The following is a 17919-nucleotide window of genomic DNA, read 5'->3' as shown; positions in this document are numbered from 1 at the left end:
TAACTGTCACTCCCACGTCTGACGTCTGACCTTGTAAACAAACACACAAGTTGCATAATAATAAACATAATAAATATTATGCTATTTTTTATTGTAACAATCTTAGCAGGTGTTTTGCGGAAAAATAAAAATTTACCGACAACTAAAATGGCAAACAAAATAATAACCAAACAACCCATCAAAATGTGGATTAACGGCAAGGTGTTTCCAATCCACAGGAAAGGAAAACCCAAATCTCCTGTGGACTGTACAGATGAAGAACATTTAAAACTACTAGACATAACTCAGCAATCTGGCAAATTTACCACCACAATCAAACTACCAAAACTGTATTACAGTAAAATGTTGAACTTGCCACACTTTAGCCTGGATAAACTGTCCTGTGAGACTGAAACGGAAATCATAATTCCTCAGCACAACCATGAAGATGGTATAATATTAAATAGTGCAAGTACTACTAATTTGTTAAATGCAGTGAAACACCTACATTCAGTGATAGCAGAAATACGGGAAAGAAATGTTGCCCTGCAGTTTACTTGCATACCATGCCAACATCCAGAAGTAAGAGAAAAGTTTGAAAACTTAAAGACTCAACTCGTAAAAATGCGCGATGAAATTGAAGGTTTTGATGAGAGTATTTTTATGTGCCCCTTAAAACTGCACCTCACTATTGATGTGTATGCACTTTTAGATGAGAAAGAGAAAATTGAGGCAATAAGTGCCCTTAAAGACTACAAAAAACACTTGGATGAGATTGTGAGTAGATCTGGTCCTTTAAAACTAGATATTAGGACACTAGATTGCATGAATGCCAACCTAAAAAAGGTTGATGTAGTGTATGCTAATGTAAAGATTGTAAATGAAACTGAAGAGTACAATTTACAAAAAATTGTAAATGACATCTCAAAACACTTCTATCATAGAGGATTAGCTAAAAAATACCAAGAAAATGTTAAATTGCATATGACTATAATCAACACAAAGTACAGGAAAAATAGTGAGAGCCCTAACAGAAAACATAGAAGGCTAAGCATAGATGCCACAAAAATCATGGAAACATTCAGGGACTACCACTTTGGATATTGCAACTTCAATAGTGTACATTTATCCCATATTACCATGAAGGGGGAAGATGGGTTCTACAAACCTTTGGCGGTCATAAAACTAGATGAAAATAAAAACACTTTAGAAACTTAGCCTTGGTGTTTTATTATTTGTTTCAATAACGATAAACACAAGGACTTAAGTATATTACATTAATAAAATATATGTCCAGACCAAAAAAATTAATCTCAGTACATTTTAAATTCTAATTTCCTACAATTTACAGCTGCCTTTAATAAACTAGCTGTCTGCTAGTTCAAGGATTGTTATGGCTTAATGGCCAAACTGTACTAAGCTTTGCTTACTTTGTGCGCAATGTTATTGTCCTCTGTTACATAAATTAACATTTAACTAGAGAATATAAGTACCTCAACAATTAATATAGATGCCTCTACAAAGGAACAAGTTTACACAACTACAAAAATTAGTAGAAAACTGATATCAGATCTGATATGTTTATGTTATAGTTTTAAACGATTTTTTGAAAATCATCTTAAATAATTTCAGTGACATTTTCTTGTAACTTTATAAATACCTTGCTAAGAGACTCTGATGTGTAGAATATTTGTACATATTTTTTTTCTTTAACAATGTTTTACCAATCAGTCCACAAAGAAAATTAATTAACCTATTATAGTGGCTCAACAGAGAGAGAGAGATTGAGTTATGTTACCTAATTGGAAAGGACGGTCAGTTAGTAACTACTTTTTCTATACGTTGACTCCATAATATGCAATAATTTTTGTGATTTGTTCTTCAACAAAGATTTCCGAGATTCGCCACTTTAATTCGATAATACCCTGTACTTGTTTACCAGCTTAAGGGCTATATTGCATTGACCTTACCGTTACCACATTTCAATAGATTCAAAGTAAGGACTAAACTTAAAGTAAAACACTAAACGTATGTACATAATTATCAACGGAAAAAAATCTCAATAAAGCCTATTTTTACTTTTGATTGAGCCAAAAAATAAGTGTCAAACACATTGTGAGCACTAAGAGATAGAAAAGAATTATGGGTTTTCACGTTCGCTATTATTAGTAGCATTGATTGCCTCCTGGCTTTGGTAGGGAGGCGGCGGTTCCGCCCCCAATCTGTTGGTACGTAGCACGTCTACGTAAGAAGGCGGCTGATCGTGAAAATCACTGGAACTAATCATATTAAACCTAAAATAGGTTATTTTAAAATCTTGCAACATCAAACAGTTTAACTCACCGAGATGGATTAAACAGGAGAGGATCATTCACATCTGAAGAATCTATGATAATATTGCGGACTATGTTCGCGCTTCTCGGGGTTCTCGAAGCCCGATACGTGTACAAACTGCACGGGATAACGTTAATGTTCGTTTGGTTTCTAAGGGCGATATTCTCACACACTCTGTTAGCCTGTTGCTGAAGCGCGGCCTTTTTAGCAAAAATCACAACCTTTGATATGATAAGAAATAGCAGAATTACCGAGAAGGCAATGCTTACAAAACCTAAAAATTATAAATAATTTTATTGTCAAAATTATGTTTCAAAAAAGTTAAAACTCACAAACTAAAACAAAAAGATATCTAGCCGTTTGTTGAGATTGAGTTACTGTATGGTGGTACTCCAGTTCTGGTTCTTCATAGACTAAAAAAGAAAAAATAATAATTCTTATTAAAAAATAATAGTTTGGTTAAGTAACTACTCACCATCAGACAACCCTTGGCAACAACTGGGCCTAACCATAACTGTACAATTAGGATCATGGTGTCTATCACAGCACCATGCTGCTGGTATGCATCTACCATCATCACACGGAATTTTATCTAAATCATAACCACTTTAGCTAAGACATAATTAGATGTCTTTTTCATTACCTTTGCAAGGATCTCCATTGCACTTTAACAAACTCTCATCAGATCCATCTTTGCAGTCTGGTTTCCCATCACAAACATAGTGTTGGATGATGCACAAACCATTTGAGACACACTGAAGGCCAAAAGAAGATTTACAGCTTTTAGAAATACAGCTACATAATGTTTTTGTCAGATTTAGTTTTTATAGTACTTTTTAATCTTTCAAACTTTTCAGAAATTCAAATAACATGTGTGTTGCTGTTATCACCAAGAATCATACTTAAAACAATAACAGCTAATAATTGTGGTTCTCTTGTCACATTCTAGCATTTACTCTGGTAGGAGGGTTAAAATTAACATTAATAAAATACCAATCAAATGATATGAAAATGGTTTCATTAACAAACTTAAATCGAACAGATAATTTCAAATATTACCCAACTAAAGCTTTTATTGGTAACTGCATACTTTTCAAGCAGAAACCATGACTTGTTTTTCATTTATATAGAATCTATGGATATACACATAACCTTCATATTAATAACAAAATTAAAACATAATTTAGTCACTTAAAGCCTATTTTAAACCAAACAATTTCAATAAATTCTCACTCCTCTTGAATAACAAACATAACTCACCTGAAACATATGCTCATTACAAAATATCATATCCCTCATACGTTTAGGCTCTCTTTTCACATCATTCCTAACTACAACTTCAACCCCTTTGACCAATTTGAATTTATCACTGACACACAAATATATGCCTCTGTCCTCTGAAAGTAAGGGTTGAAATATCTTCTCCGACTTGTTAATCTCCTTTATATCATTGCTCTTGGATTGCAAAGACTTGGAATTTGTATCATTTCGAACCCAAGACAATTGGTCATCATATTGAGTCTCATTGGCTGAGGAAACCAATTCACATATTAAAGAAAATGTTGTTCCGACGTTTTCCTCCACGTTATGCGACACGGGATAGAATATATTGTCAGTTCTCTTGTTAATTTGCAAATTCAAGGCTCCTGCAAGGGAATTTGTTTACTTGGACTGGAGCTGGAGGTTGTTTGGTTGGATGCTGTGTACTTACCCCAGCTGAAGTGTATTAAACCTAGAAGCACGAAATAAAACAGTTTTATTGACATTTTAACATGTTATTTGCCACATTTGGTATTGAAAATAAACAGAAAGGTCACTTTTAAATGAAATTAAAGGTCTTTTAAAGCAAATTAAAATGTTTTTCTAATAAAAAAAAGCATCAGGGAGGTGACAAAAGTCAAACACCAATTACGTCAATATTATGATTACAACCTTAAAATATTTTAATCACGTGGCAGAGCCTTACTATGCTAATACTATATCACGTGACCAGCTTATGTTAAAGTAAAAGTCCTAACCTAGAAATAATTCCTCCCTACCCTATTCTAACCTTAAAAAAGTAGGTACCCAGTAAGTTTTAAATTTAAATGTGTTTCTTTTCTTGTTAATTAATTTTCTATTTAATAGTAAATTTAACAACTCATAAAGATAAACCATGGGAAGAAAACAAAGCCACAAGAAGGACGTAAAAGCGGAAAAAGCTAAAGTAAAACTTAAACAATCAAAAACCAAGTTTTTGCCCAAAGGACAGAATGTAACAAATACCACTTTTAAAGTAAAATCGATTGTAATACCCGAACAATTGAAAGAGAAAGGCTCCGAAGAGATTCTCAGTAGAAGGAAATTGAACATTAAAGTAAGTAACTTGATTATTTAGTTGCAAAAGTAACCCTGAGTGTATTTAGGATCTTTTGACTCGAATGAAACACTACAATGAAAATGTAAAGCAAACTGCATGTGAAGAGCTTTCTGACATGATTAAAGTTTACACGGAGGAGATAGTGCAGCAGTATTTGTCTCAAGTTTGCCTGGCAATTAGTAGTTTAATGCAAGACAAGGAGCACAAAGTCAGAAAGGCTGCAGCTAAATCTGTAGGAGTAGTTTTCCAATATGTAAGACTGTATGTTATGTATAGTTGAGTTTTTTACACTTAATTCATTGTAATGCAGATTCCTAATGAGAAACTAAGCCCATTTTTCAACTACTTTTCAACCAACTTGCGCTGTGCTATGACTAACATAGACAAAAACATTCAGGAAGACTCACTTTTATTTCTTGACTGTTTTATACAGTCTGATGGTGAACTTATCAAAAAGTCAGCTGAAAAGTTGTTGCCTGACTTTTTTTCACTCATATCAAAGTTAAGGAGTGATTCTGATTTGGGTAGAACTCTGACTTTGAATTTGGGCAGCAAACACACTAGTATAGCTTGGAGAATCAAGGTTTTAAGTAGGTTGCATGCAGTTCTGCAAATCATTTTAGGTGAAAATTATAAGAGTGATATTCAAGGAAAGTAAGTTGGTATTCAAATTCACAAGAGGACTGGAAAAAAAGTAATTTTTTTCAGATTAGTCCCTGAAGTGGTTTATGACAGTAACACAGCCAGAATTCCTCTGTATAAAGAAACTTTTGGGGCAGTTCTTGATTTGCAGTGTATAGATATTTTTGCAGGAACTAAACTAATCAGTACAGAGGCAGGCTCAGACACAATAAACAAACATGTAGTGACACTAGTTCCTTTACTGTATGAGACTTGGCTTGAAGTGTTGCCAGAACAGAAAGTTAAAAAGTCAGACTCAGGTTGTGTAATTTTTTGTTTAATTAATTTATGATACTGAAGAAAGTATGATTCTAGAAAACTTTGTGTTGAATGATGAAGTGGCTGCTTTGTTAAGTTGCATTATGAACACTTTATATTTGTTGTGGAAATATGTGAAAAACTTTGGAAATGAGCAGATAAACTTGGTAAGTTGATTTAAAAATGGTTTTATAATGTTAATTAGATGTCATAGAAGATGTTTTGTTTTTCAGAAAAGTGTGTTCTTAAGTCCAGAAGGCCAAAAGTTCCTTAATCATCTTCTAAATAATTTTCCTTACTGTCAAACAGGAGGACGAGTTAAAAAGGGACAATCTCTAAAAATTTTGGAGCAAAATAGTGATCCAAAGTGTTCACAAGAAAACTTGTTAATCTGTTTTTTATATTTAAGTTTACATGTTGGACATACCAACAAAAACTTAAGGAAAGAAATGAAAACAATAGCTGAATATCTAAGCAGTAAGTTTATTGTCTTGGTTGATGACTTTGGAAGTTAAGGAAGTTCTTTTAGAGGTTGTAACACAAAAAAATCAGTTGAAAGAAAACGGCTTGCAATGCCTTTTGGAGTTGTTTGCTGAGTGTTTGGGTGAGAATTACCAGAAATGGTTAAGGAGCGGTGTAGACTTAAGGTTTATGTTGGAAAATGTAGTCGCATTGTACAACTCCAACAAAATTAACAGTGACACTGTTAAGCTCAGTGTGTTTCGTACGTTGTCAGGGATTGTGAATAACAAACATTTAAATGGGTATTTCAGCTTTATTACTGACTGAAACCCTTATTAAGTTTTAAGTCACTTTTTAGAAATGTTAACTATCACAACTGGCTCGCTTCTCTCCCAAACCTGTTGTGCCAATCGTCATCAGTGTCTGATATCACAATCCAAGTTTTGCTAGACCTGTCCAAAAAAAACTGTACAGTTTTTAATGACGCCCTTATTAAAAAATTGCCAGATATACTAGGTAAATGGTTTGTAAGTTTGTGAAGCATTAGACTAATTGGAAAATTACAGATAATTTACCCAAAGTGCAAATTGTGCTACACAACCCTGAAACCCTACTAAACAATTTGGTTACTGTCAGAAGAAATTTGGCAAATATATTCTATTTTGTTGTGGTTTTATCAGATAAAGATTTGGATCCCATTAGGGATTTTATTGAAGTGACTGACACCTGTTTTGGTGGTTATTTCAAAGAAGTGTTAACCTTGAGGTAAGTTTTTTTTTAATGTTCTTATTAATATTAGTGTTTCCTGTATTGCAGAGCTGAAATGAAGGGTCACTGAACGTGTGTAATGTTTTTCGTTTAGCCTTTAATAGTGCATATTATCACAATACTTTTGATAAACGCGTTTCCTACTTTAACATTAAACTGAGCAATATACTGTTTATCATTGACTTTTTTTACTTGTCCAGTACTGTCCGGTATTGTAGATATTTCGGATTTCTTCACACTTTCCTGTTTATCCTTTTTCTTTTTTTCTTTGGGTCCTTGTGTCTGTTTCTTTTTAATTAGGTCTGGATAACCGCAAACAAGCGTAAAGCTTGCTCGTCCGTTTGGTGGTAGTTCTATATGAGTTTGTGGTACGTGGAAGTCGATGTGTGATCCACCTTTTTTTAGGTTTTAGGTTGGTTAATACGCCTGGAAGATAAAATAGAGATGAATACCTTCGGACAGTTTAAAAGCACGACCGATAGCTTCCACTTCCTCCTCAGTCAATTCGTCTGAACTTCTCGGTGTTTTAACCGTTTTTTCTTTACTTTTCTTGCTTTTTTCAGCCTTCTTTTTATTCTTGTCGCTAATTTGAGGTTCGGTAGATTGGCCTTTTTGCGGTTTTAGGTCTGACAGAAGACCTTCGATTTCAAACATTTTATCGAAATGAACGGTGGCTGAGGCTTCAGACGGGTTCTCAACCTGTTCATCAAATTTGTCTAATAATCTGGTTTTTACACGTGTAAATCAGACCTTCAACTGTAATTCTGCTAACTTTGACACCTTAGTTTCCAATCTGTATACTCCAAATTGAGGTAAAAGGTTTAAAATAGGAGAGTTGCCTTGTCCGCACAAAATCAAGGAAATAATCGATGCATTAGACTGAATTTCAATGTATTCGATAACCTGTTAAAGAAAGTGTCAAATAGAGAATTGTGTTGTCAAGTGCTTCCTAACTAACAAAATGCAGGATAAGCCTTTTACAACCCACGCCCCTTTTGGCGTGGCCACTAAAAAGTTTACAAAAATCGGGTTTCATCCGGAACTGGACAAATCGGGGGCCATGAAACGAGAAATCACCAAAGTTGGTCCTGGAAGTTTCAATCCTCGTCGGCACCAATGTAAATTCAAGCAAGGCATGAAGTGCTTTTTTGAATACACGAATTTTCCATTTTTTTTTACTGTAAATTGTGTTTTAGCTGGCAGCACAAACTGGAACTGGAAGAGTTTTCTAAATATTTGGGATTTAGAAATGCGCATATTTTGCAAGAACGACAGTTTTTTAAAACTTTAGGTGGACCTGGAGGTAATGATGTAAACGAGGACTTAATGAAGAGACAGTCATCATCATGGAAAGACAATGTTGGATTTGGGTCTGGACCTAGATTTGCTAAGTGTATAGAAGGTCAAGAAGCTCCACCTCCTGGTAAGTTTTTTTTATTGTGTTACAACTATAAACCAGGCCATAAATCACCTTAACACCCTTCCTATTTGAACCAGGGAGTATACAGGTGCCACTTTTCCCACGTTTCAATAACCCATTAAAAAGTGTTTAGTCTAAGCAAAAATGTCGGATTTAACGGGTCTTTACAACGACTTTTCCTTCAAATTTCCCGATTTCTCAACAGATACTTACATGAGGAGGGTGAGTCAAGAATTTAAGCCGTCGAAAAAAACATTTTCCGAATTGCCCACCTTTGAATGGGACGGATTGTCCGATAGATTTAAATCTCAAGAAAAGTCTTACCACTTGCCTTGCAATTTGTACAATTTGAACGACAAGAAAAACGTAGCAGACATTTCCAAGAAGATTGTTTCCTCAAGGTAGTATTATTTAAATCTCAAGGAAACGGTCATTAGGGAATATTTTTGTAGAGGTCCTTACGACTGTTTTACCGGCCCTCGTGATGGTACAACAATCAAAAACTATTTCAGCCCTCCAAAAAAGTGTAGTCCCGACTATTTCTTCGTGAAACCCGGTGATTTAGACACTTTAAATGCTGCACCTAGCAAAAAAAGGTTTGTACGGATGAATATTTGAGTCTTTTCACCGAGTAATGTAAATTTGCAGATATGGATTGTTTTTGAAAGGACCCAGATTTCAGAGAAAACCGACTGCGAGACATATGTTGAACGATTTGAGCTTGTGTTACAGGAGTCCCAACGATCCAGGTCCAGCCCATTATCACTTGACCAGCTCTAGGTTAGTACATCTGTACCGAAGTTGATTGACACCCTGTATAAAAAAAAATCCGCAGTATTCAAGAACACTCCCCTTCCAAACATCCATTCGATTCTTCCAACATACACGCTCGTCCTCCAATCGACTGGCGCATTTCCCCAGGTCCAGGACGGTACAATCCCAGAGCGCCCAGATGCATGAAGATGAAACGACCCACTTGGGTGTTTTTGTCCAAGGGTGATCGAGCCTTGTTTAAGGTTACCAGTTACAGTTTGTTTACTTAAGCTCCAGCATTTTGGTAAGAAATCGAATAAATCAATATTTCAGTGGTAAAGTCGTTTTTACCTCTCCCGTATTTGTTGGTTTAAAAGTGATCGGGATTTCGAGAAAATCTTCCGGTGCTACAGTGAAATCCGCGAAATATGGCACTGAAAATGGACCTAATGGGTTTAGCAGTGACACTCGAGGTTTTATGGGTTTATCTGAAAATTTTTTATCTGTAATAGTTTATTTTAACATTTTAATTGATGCTTACACATTATGTTTTGCAGTTTTACCGTTTTCACCACTTTCATTCCCACTAAACAATTTCCAAAATCGATTCTTTGTTGGTTCAAATCGATTATAAAATCCGGTCTAATCACTTTGCAAATAGCCTCCAGATACAGTCTGTCCTTTTTTCTGTGACTGGGATAAAACAAAGTTTCTCCATCTCATACATCCTAATAACCATGTTTACCCTTTTGGTGTCTCGTAATCCACGATGCAAGTGAAGTTATCTTTGATATAGTACGGTTCCAAACTCCTCCAGTACTCCATTTCAGCCGGGAACAAGTCCAAAGAGTCGATAACCAATTCGCTATCGTTTACTGTAATGTTCGGTTGCTCATCTTTTTCTATAAGAGTATAGTGAGTAAAGATAATGAGTGAAAGAGATTTTATGGTACTTATGTCAGGCTGTTGTTTGCTTGAGTCAGTTTTCTTTGACTGCTTCTTTTTGGGCTTTTTAGGGGTTTTTCCCTGTTTTTTCGACAACGCTGCTTGGTACTGCTCTAATTTTCTACTGTAAACTTCTGCGTATTTTCTAGATTTCGCTACCTTTTCAACGATTTCGTTTGGTATTTTAGGTTTGACTAATAGGGTAATTTTGGTGAACTAAAAAATAATAATAACTCTGCTCCCTGATATCAATTTGCTTGTGGTTTTATTAAACCAGTCACGATAAGCTCTATTTAGAATTTTTGCATAAAAGGTCTATTATCGACCGGACTAAGCCAGCATAAAATGTACGTAAAGGTCAAGTTTACTTGTATTTATCCTGGTACGGTTATCGCGTGATGAGCCACTAATTCGCCAACCTGAACGGGAATTGTTGGCTGAATGTCGGTTATAAAAGGGTTTAATTAAGCACCGCAATCAAACCGATTTAACGCTTTAAAAGTGTTTTCCAATCAAAGTATGGAGATTTAATTTGAGATTAGTGCGGGTAGTGGATTGTATGGTAAATAAAAAAAAATGGAATTTGCTTGCCTGGTGGTGTTAAAAACCCCCCGCACGTTTCCGGTTCACTTAACCATCAACCCTTAAATAGGGCGCATGCTGCAGGTGTTACTATAATAAGGTTTTATACACATTAACCTAACGTCCAGACTGTGACACTCATCAGTCAAATTTAGTTACAATTCTAAAAAAAATGGAATTCCACTTTACCACCAAATTGGAAGAATACTATCAAAAGTTTGTGGAATTACAGGAAAAACTACGAAAAAGGTATGTAAACTTCTGTAGTATGTTTGTATTGTTTTGACTGACCTAATTTCAGTGAAGAGCAACGCTTCCAACTAGAAATGAAATTCAATGAAATGGTTCAAATTGGAAGACAAGAGTAAGTTAGTTTGATTCTCTCTACTGTATTTGCGTTAATCTAGAAAGTGTTGGTTTTATTTTAGCTTTAACTTTTTGCAGGCAACAAGAACACTATCGAAAACTGAGAGCGCAATACAAACGATTTTTAGAAGAGGACAAAAAACGACAGGAGCGTAACGAACGCATTTTACGCAACTTGGAACGAGTGGAAACGCGAATTTCCATGTTGTCTGCCAAGACTGAACGGATCGACTTGCTCAGACGACAATATCGAAATTATTTAATGAGAATCACTACTAAAACTCCTGAAGCGGCTAAGTGGAAACCGATTATCAAGCAGGAGCCAAAAACACCTTTACTTGAATGCGAGTTACCGAGTTCTACTCAAACACAAACCAACCAAGAACAAATGGATATACTGGACAGATATCTGGAAAATATGTCTAGCAAGAGTTTATTAAAAGAAAAAACCCCAAGCTTACTGTATAACTCCAACAAGGCCTCGGCAATCGCCGAGGACATTATGAATTCCATATATTCCCGGCACTACAACAAAGAAATGCCTAAAGTAAAAGAAAGTGGTGATACCACTCAAGAAATTTCTCCCAACACTGAAAAACCACACGAAGCAGACAATAGACAATCAGAAGGTGATTGCAACTTGTACGAGAAACCAGTGGTTGATTTCAAGCCACTCGAGTCAGATTACAGCCTTGCCCATAACGAAATTGATGAGCGACCAAGTAGAGATGAGGCTTTTGTATCCGCTTTGGATGTTGCAGTTCAACAACTGTCAGAAAATAACGCACAACCAGATTTGGTTGAAGTAAGTGAAACTACACCTAATAACCAGGTGGAAGTTAGTACAATTTACTACAATCAAGAGTATCAGCCTAGTGAAACCCAGATTGACGACAGTGAGAGTAGGGAGGAAGAGTGTGGCAAAAGTAGTGTTGAAGTAGAAAAGTCCAGTTTACAAGTAGAGGGTACTGAAAACCTTGAGGAGGGTGAAAGCAGAGAACAAGTTGTTGAGCAAGAGCTAGAAAAGCCCATTTTGCCTGTAGAGAGTACTGAAAATTCTGAAGTTGTACAGCCTAGTGAAACCCATTTTGATGAAAGTGAAATTGAAGTAGAAAACTTTGAAAAGATTGAACAAGTTGTTGAGCAAGTTGAGCAAGAAAACCCTATTTTGCCTGTAGAAAATATTGAAAATTCTGAGGTTATACAGCCTGATGATGATAGTAAAATTAGGGTAGTTGATCAGAATAATGTTGAAGAAGAAAATGTTCTTGTTGAGGGTACAACAAACTCTGAAGTGGAACAGCCTAGTGTACTAAAAAATTCAAACAACCTTACGTCAGAACCAAATAACCATCTCTACGACCAGTCAGATTTAACCTACGCTGAACAGTATGACCCACAACAAGGCTACGACCAATACGGCCAACCTTTAGTGTATAACCAGCAAGGCGAGATAGTGCAACCTCAGTTTGACGAAAGCGGACAGATGCTTCCCCAATACGATGAAAATGGTCAGCTAATCATGTTGTACGATAATGAAGGTCGTGCCTACTTTGAAGAAACGCAACCTGCTTATGAAGATTACGGTTACGGCGGTCAAGATGGTGCAGATGATCAGTCTTACCTTCAAAATTATTCCAGCGTTCCAGAAGTGGGAAATGAAATTACTGAGCTAAAGGAACAGTTTGATCAACAACAGGAAAATACTGATGAGAATACAAATGTTCAGCAAGAGGAAGTGGTTGAAAAGCAGAAAGAAGCTGAACAACTTGTTAAAGAAAGTGTAGTTGCTGAAGAAGAGATCAAAGATGTTGAAGCTAAATTAGGAAATGTAATGGATATTCTGGATACTGACACTGAAGCCAGCTCCAAACATAACACTAGTAAAGTATCCAACGATACTGATTTTGATTTTAGTTAAAACTGGATGGGTTTTAGAGTTCAAATTGTGATAATATAACTAAAATAAAAATTCTGTTCAATAGTAGTTTACTCACTTCTCCACTACTCAAAACTCCACAGCTAGGCTCAACCAAAATTTCCTGACCGACTCCTGCAATCTGAAAATGTGCTTTATACTCCAATCGGGACTTTTTCTTGGCGCAGGGATTTTCAATTTCTCGTTCCAACGCTTGCAAAGCAATTTCCATGGTCGAATAGGATCCAGGTGGGGTATCGGGAAAATGCACGAATTGCTGGGAAAATTCCAACCAAGGTCTGCGAATGTTCACTTTACACCACACCTCTCTGCGACTCTCAGTTTCCACGATCAGAAAATTGTGATAGTTTAGTAGGGTGTCCATGTCGCCGCTGTCTTCTCTCTTATTGGTCATTTGACTGATGCTGCTTTGTCGTCTCGAGTCCACCACTAAAATTCAGTTAAAACCATCTGGATGAGGGTAAAACAGCTCCGAAAACGTTTTTACCAGGGTAAAACTCAGAGCGCAATATTGAGTTAGCGCGGGACATAATGTTGCCTTCCTTGTTGATCATGGATTGAGTGGTTTCGAACTGGGACTGTTGCTTTATATCGGAAACGAGCCCCGTCATACTGTTGAATGCTTCAGTGTCCGTTATTGTAAGTTTTTTAGCGAAATCCATAGAACTGTTTTTGGTTTCACGTACGGTGTCCTAATTATATTTGAAAGAAACTTATGCATGTAAATGATAATATCTTTTTCATGAGAAGAAGGATTCATCATGAATCATATTCACCCTATACAGGTATAGAAATTTCGAAATTTTTGTCGAAGACGGCGAAAAAATGTTTAAACAGGTAGATCGTTGCGTGTGGCAGCTATTGATTCATTTTTCTGACAGTAGGTGGCGTGTTCCAAATTGGACATCAGTGACCAGGACCACTCTGTGAGTTTCACCCTGTATATCTCTGGAATTGTACACCGCACTGTCAAGTAGGCCGTGAGAGACTGAACCGAATGACATATAATAATATACAGGGTGTCCCGTTTGAAATAGTGTACTTTTTGGCGTTTGAACGCTTCAAACTCATTGTTTGAAGCTTTTACCTTGTATGTCTCGTTAACTTTTTGTTTTTTGCACAAAATTAAAGCTTTTAAAAATTTCATGGAACCAAAAGGAACGTGAACAAACTGAATCCATAAAAATTCCATGGTAAGGAAGAAAGAAATATTGTAAATCAATGCTTTAGATAAAGATGGAAATAAACTTTGTAAGCGACATGTGTCAGTGTACCAAAACGGATCTGACGTCATTTGAAGGGATTTTTACCAGACTTCCTGTTGCAGTGGTCACGTGACCAACTGTTGAATCACAACACATCCGTTTTGGTACACTGACACTTTGTTTAGGTCGCTTTAAAAACTATTCTTTTTTAAATTTTCTTCGTGATTTTCATATTCATATAAGAGAACTGTATCTGTCATTTTGGCATTTTTTTATATTTTTACAGGTAGAGGAATATCAAAAATTCCATGATAAAAACAGGGAAACTCTTGCAAATTATCTAGACGGAGATGAAGCATAACTTGGTAAGTGAGCGTTTTTGACGTCACGATGACGTAATTTAGCAAAACTACAATTTGAGCAACTGTCAAATTACGTCATTGTGACGTCAAAAAAGCTCTGCTCGCTCCATGGAGCGTGAAAACGAATGTAGCCAATGTAAACAAACGGAGAAATGACAGCTGGAATGCCCGAAACTGTTTTCAAAACTGATCACCAGAGGGAGTATCTCTTATGTTGAAACGCCAATAGCATACTGACCCTGGCTGGCTTGTATCCATCTTTGTCTAAAGCATTGATCGGCAATAGGTATATTTCTTTTTATGATTATATAATCCTTTTATACTTACACCCACTTTTTGAAATCATAATCAACTTACCTCTAGAGCTAGCTTGCCCAGACCAATAATAGTGTCAACTTTGATCTTAAAAAAATAATTACTATTCCGTAAACTCGCGATAGAGTAACTGGGAAAGTCTTTAATGTCCGGACTTATGTAAATCTTGAATTTTTTCCGTTGACCGGGGTGGAGTTTGCAGAACCCAAAATTTGGTACCAACGTAATGCACTATTTCGAAAAAAAATTCTAAGAGCCACCCAGGGTTGCCATATCAAACCTACTTTCGGTAAATTGACGAAACCGCACAATTGGGTCACTGCCGTATTGTTCGTTACGGATATTTCCGTCCAGATGGTTTCGTAAATTGAACAATCACCCACATCGATCAAAATGGTGTTCAGGAAATTACTGAGATTACGGGTGGAGTTGCATGATATGGTTAAGTCCTCAAAATTGCCAATAATTGCGTAAACTGGCATTTTGATTGGTGGATAATCCTGGATGGTTTTTGTGGTTCCATGCAAGCGAACCGGGAAATGTAGGATCAAGTTGTGTTTATCGAAATAAGGACTATCGTTATATGCCAGTAAATTGCTCCTGGAACCTAAATAGTACTACCTACAATCTACAAATAAAATAACCTCACCTAGGAATTAGTTTGATTAAAACAGTCCTTCTACTTTTAGGACCGATGTAGACCATGGAAACATCCGTTTGAACCATTTCAGATAAGCTTGCCGGTACTTTAACTGATACCGCCTGAGTGTTCTGGGAATTGTTACAAATGTCAAAACTAGTCTGATAGCAAGTGTGAATAAGGCAAATGCCGAAATCAATCACTTCCGGATGCGTAGACAGGAAATGTCCAGTGGTTTCTGCGTTTAATGTAATTACCTGAATTTCAGGTGATAGATAAAACCATCAGTTTGCTGAGTAGTAAAATCACCTGACATCCGCTGCTTTGTAAAATCCCATTTTTGTCTCTTTCCAGAACTTCCACCCTAAACTTTTCCAAGTAATCTCCAACGTAGGAAGCATTTTTAAACACCACTTTCACTAGTTTTGAATCAAATTCAGCCAAAGTGAAGTAACCATCAGTGAACTCAAAGTTGTTTTCGACGTTTTTGAGGCACTCATCCAGTATATCTTCAACCATGCTACTGGATGCACTTTTTGGAGGTATGTTTTCTTTATTTTCTTCTTCATCGTCGAGAATCGACTCGATTTGAAGTGGATCCCAGACTTTACGTATTGAGATTGTACACGGTTTGGCTCCAGTATTCTGAAACTTTACGATAACGATCAGTAACTTTACAGGGTGTTCTAAATTTAGTGAGAACTACCTTGATAGTTTTACCGTGTTCATAAGTTTTCCATATTGGGATTTCCCCAAAACTGACCGAATCAGGGCGTATAATCAATTTTGAATATTTTGGCAGGCACCTTACAACCAGCTCAGATTGATAGTACTGACATAATCTGGTGTTGTAAGATACAAAGATTATTTTTCCAATCCACAGTTTGTTACTATCCCACGGTTGAAAAGTTAAGTTAAACTGGAATTTGCAGCCAGTGAACAGTTTCTGGATGCCAAAGGGCTCAAGTTTGAACGCGATTTGGTCGTACGGGTCCTCAAATTCGTAACATAGGAAGCGCACTTTCCTAATTTGCGGTGAGACGTTTGTTATAATGATTTTTTTGTTGTAACTTTTGTCAGTTTCGAAGTTCTACAAAATTTCAGTTAAACTACTCAAAAATAACAATTAATAAATGCACTTCAAATGAAATTTCATGAGGTTTAAAGTGTAATCCATGATCAAGGGGATGGTTAGGGTGGGTCTGGTTTAAATCGCCATTTTCTATGGCATTGTCCAGATCTCTGAACTCCTCCACTATGTTTACTAAATCGTCAATGTTTTCTGGTAAAATTTTTCTTCTTGGATTGACTATGGGAATGGTGGGTAATACAAATTTGGCAGGGGTTTTCTAATGAAAATTCTAATGAAATTTGAGTGTTAAAGTTTGGATATAGTTAAACTCACTAGTTTGGGTTCTTTTGTTTTTTTCTTACTACTCTTCTTATCACTTTTATTATCTTTTTTGCTTTTTTCTTTTTTGGTCTTTTTCGTTTCTTTTTTCACTTCCTTGCTTGCTTCAGCTTCGATTTGAATTTCCTTGCTTTGTTCCACTGGCTCGACCACTTTTTCCTGTTCATTTCTATCAATCTGAAAAAACCCACTTGAACATTATGGTGGCTGTAAGCTTACCACTACCAATTCTATATGGGTTCCCACTATTTCCATATCTGAAATTATTTTTTCGCGTTTGTTAATCTTAAACTCTTTCTTTTTTGTCTTTTTTAACTTTTCTTCTTGACACAATTTAGCTACGATTTTGATTAAGTTGTTTTGGCGCTGTGTGTTTTTTATACTGATTTTCTGGTGGCATATTTTGAAACGATTTAGAATTTTCATTTGGGCTTCGGAACTCAACGTTCTCATATCGATGCCAAAGTGAGCCGAATATTTTTGGATCAGAAACTGGTCGGTTCGTTTTTTCTCTTTTTCTTTAAATTCGCGAGTGCACTCGAAGATTCGTTTAGCTTCGTGGATTTTCATCTAAAATTCAAATTTACCAACTACTGAAACGGTTGAGTAGTTTTCTGACTACCTTTATGACTTGGATTCCATATTTTTGCCTTTTCAACGTTTCGTTTTTTCGGAGATTTTCCGCGTACAACTCAAAATGTTTTTTGAACGCGTACATTTTCTTACGTTCCTCCGTAAGGGGATATTTGACCAGTCGTTCATTTTGTTTGCATTCGACGATGATTTCGTTAAAATCGCACTGGGTGGCCGCAGAACGTTTGATGATGGCACGTTTCTCTTCGATATAATGGGCGTATTCTTCAGACTTAACGAAATCATCTATAAAGTCTTGAAGTTGCTGAATTCTTTGGTCTTCTTGGGTTTTTAGACACTCTAGAGTGTCATCTAGGATGGTGTCTCTTTGGTTTTCTATGGATTCTTCCGCGTATTTATTGAGAAATTCTAGACAAGACATGATTGAGTTATGTGGTTTTGATAGTTCAGTGACTTTGATGTTTGTGCAACCTAATGACCATGTGTCAGTGATTGATCAAAAAAAGCAGCCAGCTGACCAATCACACACTGTGCTATGACGTGGAC

At 36.2% G+C, this 17919-nt stretch overlaps 6 protein-coding genes across 9 annotated transcripts; 4 read left to right on the top strand and 2 right to left on the bottom strand.

The window, feature by feature from the left end:
* Window position 1: 1 nt before the first annotated feature.
* On the top strand, window positions 2-1290 carry LOC145726531 (activating signal cointegrator 1 complex subunit 1-like). Its single transcript, XM_081975662.1, has one exon. The coding sequence runs from the start codon at window positions 79-81 to the stop codon at window positions 1195-1197; it is 1119 nt and encodes a 372-aa protein (XP_081831788.1). The 5' UTR covers window positions 2-78; the 3' UTR covers window positions 1198-1290.
* LOC145726530 (uncharacterized) lies at window positions 1191-4209 on the bottom strand. 2 transcript variants are annotated; one of them, XM_081975660.1, is made up of 7 exons: window positions 4025-4209; window positions 3574-3959; window positions 2957-3068; window positions 2789-2905; window positions 2646-2726; window positions 2323-2587; window positions 1191-2258 (listed from the first exon to the last, which is right to left on the bottom strand). In XM_081975660.1, the coding sequence occupies exons 1-7, from the start codon at window positions 4077-4079 to the stop codon at window positions 2120-2122; spliced, it is 1155 nt and encodes a 384-aa protein (XP_081831786.1). In that variant the 5' UTR covers window positions 4080-4209; the 3' UTR covers window positions 1191-2119. The 2 variants fall into 2 exon arrangements, with proteins under 2 accessions (XP_081831786.1, XP_081831785.1); XM_081975659.1 differs by having other exon boundaries at window positions 1191-2273; window positions 4025-4207.
* A 131-nt stretch (window positions 4210-4340) lies between these two features.
* Window positions 4341-7016, top strand: LOC145726525 (testis-expressed protein 10 homolog). 2 transcript variants are annotated; one of them, XM_081975653.1, is made up of 11 exons: window positions 4341-4383; window positions 4441-4669; window positions 4719-4925; window positions 4983-5326; window positions 5381-5613; window positions 5669-5778; window positions 5845-6088; window positions 6141-6375; window positions 6432-6589; window positions 6640-6838; window positions 6890-7016. In XM_081975653.1, the coding sequence occupies exons 2-11, from the start codon at window positions 4469-4471 to the stop codon at window positions 6909-6911; spliced, it is 1953 nt and encodes a 650-aa protein (XP_081831779.1). In that variant the 5' UTR covers window positions 4341-4383; window positions 4441-4468; the 3' UTR covers window positions 6912-7016. The 2 variants fall into 2 exon arrangements, with proteins under 2 accessions (XP_081831779.1, XP_081831778.1); XM_081975652.1 differs by lacking the exon at window positions 4341-4383 and having other exon boundaries at window positions 4390-4669.
* Window positions 6919-17794, bottom strand: LOC145726517 (uncharacterized). Of its 2 annotated transcripts, XM_081975640.1 has the most exons (18): window positions 17402-17794; window positions 17005-17349; window positions 16774-16956; window positions 16508-16717; window positions 16075-16458; window positions 15678-16019; window positions 15378-15625; window positions 15013-15328; window positions 14771-14959; window positions 13334-13538; window positions 12905-13275; window positions 9968-10175; window positions 9760-9916; window positions 9556-9707; window positions 9366-9502; window positions 7592-7744; window positions 7294-7540; window positions 6919-7236 (listed from the first exon to the last, which is right to left on the bottom strand). In XM_081975640.1, exons 1-18 carry the CDS (start codon window positions 17792-17794, stop codon window positions 6932-6934), a joined length of 4545 nt encoding a protein of 1514 aa, XP_081831766.1. In that variant the 3' UTR covers window positions 6919-6931. The 2 variants fall into 2 exon arrangements, with proteins under 2 accessions (XP_081831766.1, XP_081831765.1); XM_081975639.1 differs by having other exon boundaries at window positions 9760-10175.
* LOC145726532 (ciliary microtubule-associated protein 2) lies at window positions 7676-9354 on the top strand. The gene is made up of 6 exons (XM_081975663.1): window positions 7676-7981; window positions 8038-8264; window positions 8467-8662; window positions 8714-8857; window positions 8910-9041; window positions 9097-9354. Exons 1-6 carry the CDS (start codon window positions 7803-7805, stop codon window positions 9302-9304), a joined length of 1086 nt encoding a protein of 361 aa, XP_081831789.1. The 5' UTR covers window positions 7676-7802; the 3' UTR covers window positions 9305-9354.
* LOC145726524 (uncharacterized) lies at window positions 10338-12889 on the top strand. Its single transcript, XM_081975651.1, has 3 exons — window positions 10338-10790; window positions 10843-10905; window positions 10986-12889. Exons 1-3 carry the CDS (start codon window positions 10714-10716, stop codon window positions 12826-12828), a joined length of 1983 nt encoding a protein of 660 aa, XP_081831777.1. The 5' UTR covers window positions 10338-10713; the 3' UTR covers window positions 12829-12889.
* Window positions 17795-17919: the final 125 nt, after the last annotated feature.

This window comes from Ips typographus, linkage group LG3 (genome assembly GCF_016097725.1).
Source record: "Ips typographus isolate SLU linkage group LG3, UJ_Ityp_2.0, whole genome shotgun sequence".
NCBI lineage: Eukaryota > Metazoa > Arthropoda > Insecta > Coleoptera > Curculionidae > Ips > Ips typographus.
This window is presented reverse-complemented; position numbering and strand designations above follow the sequence as displayed.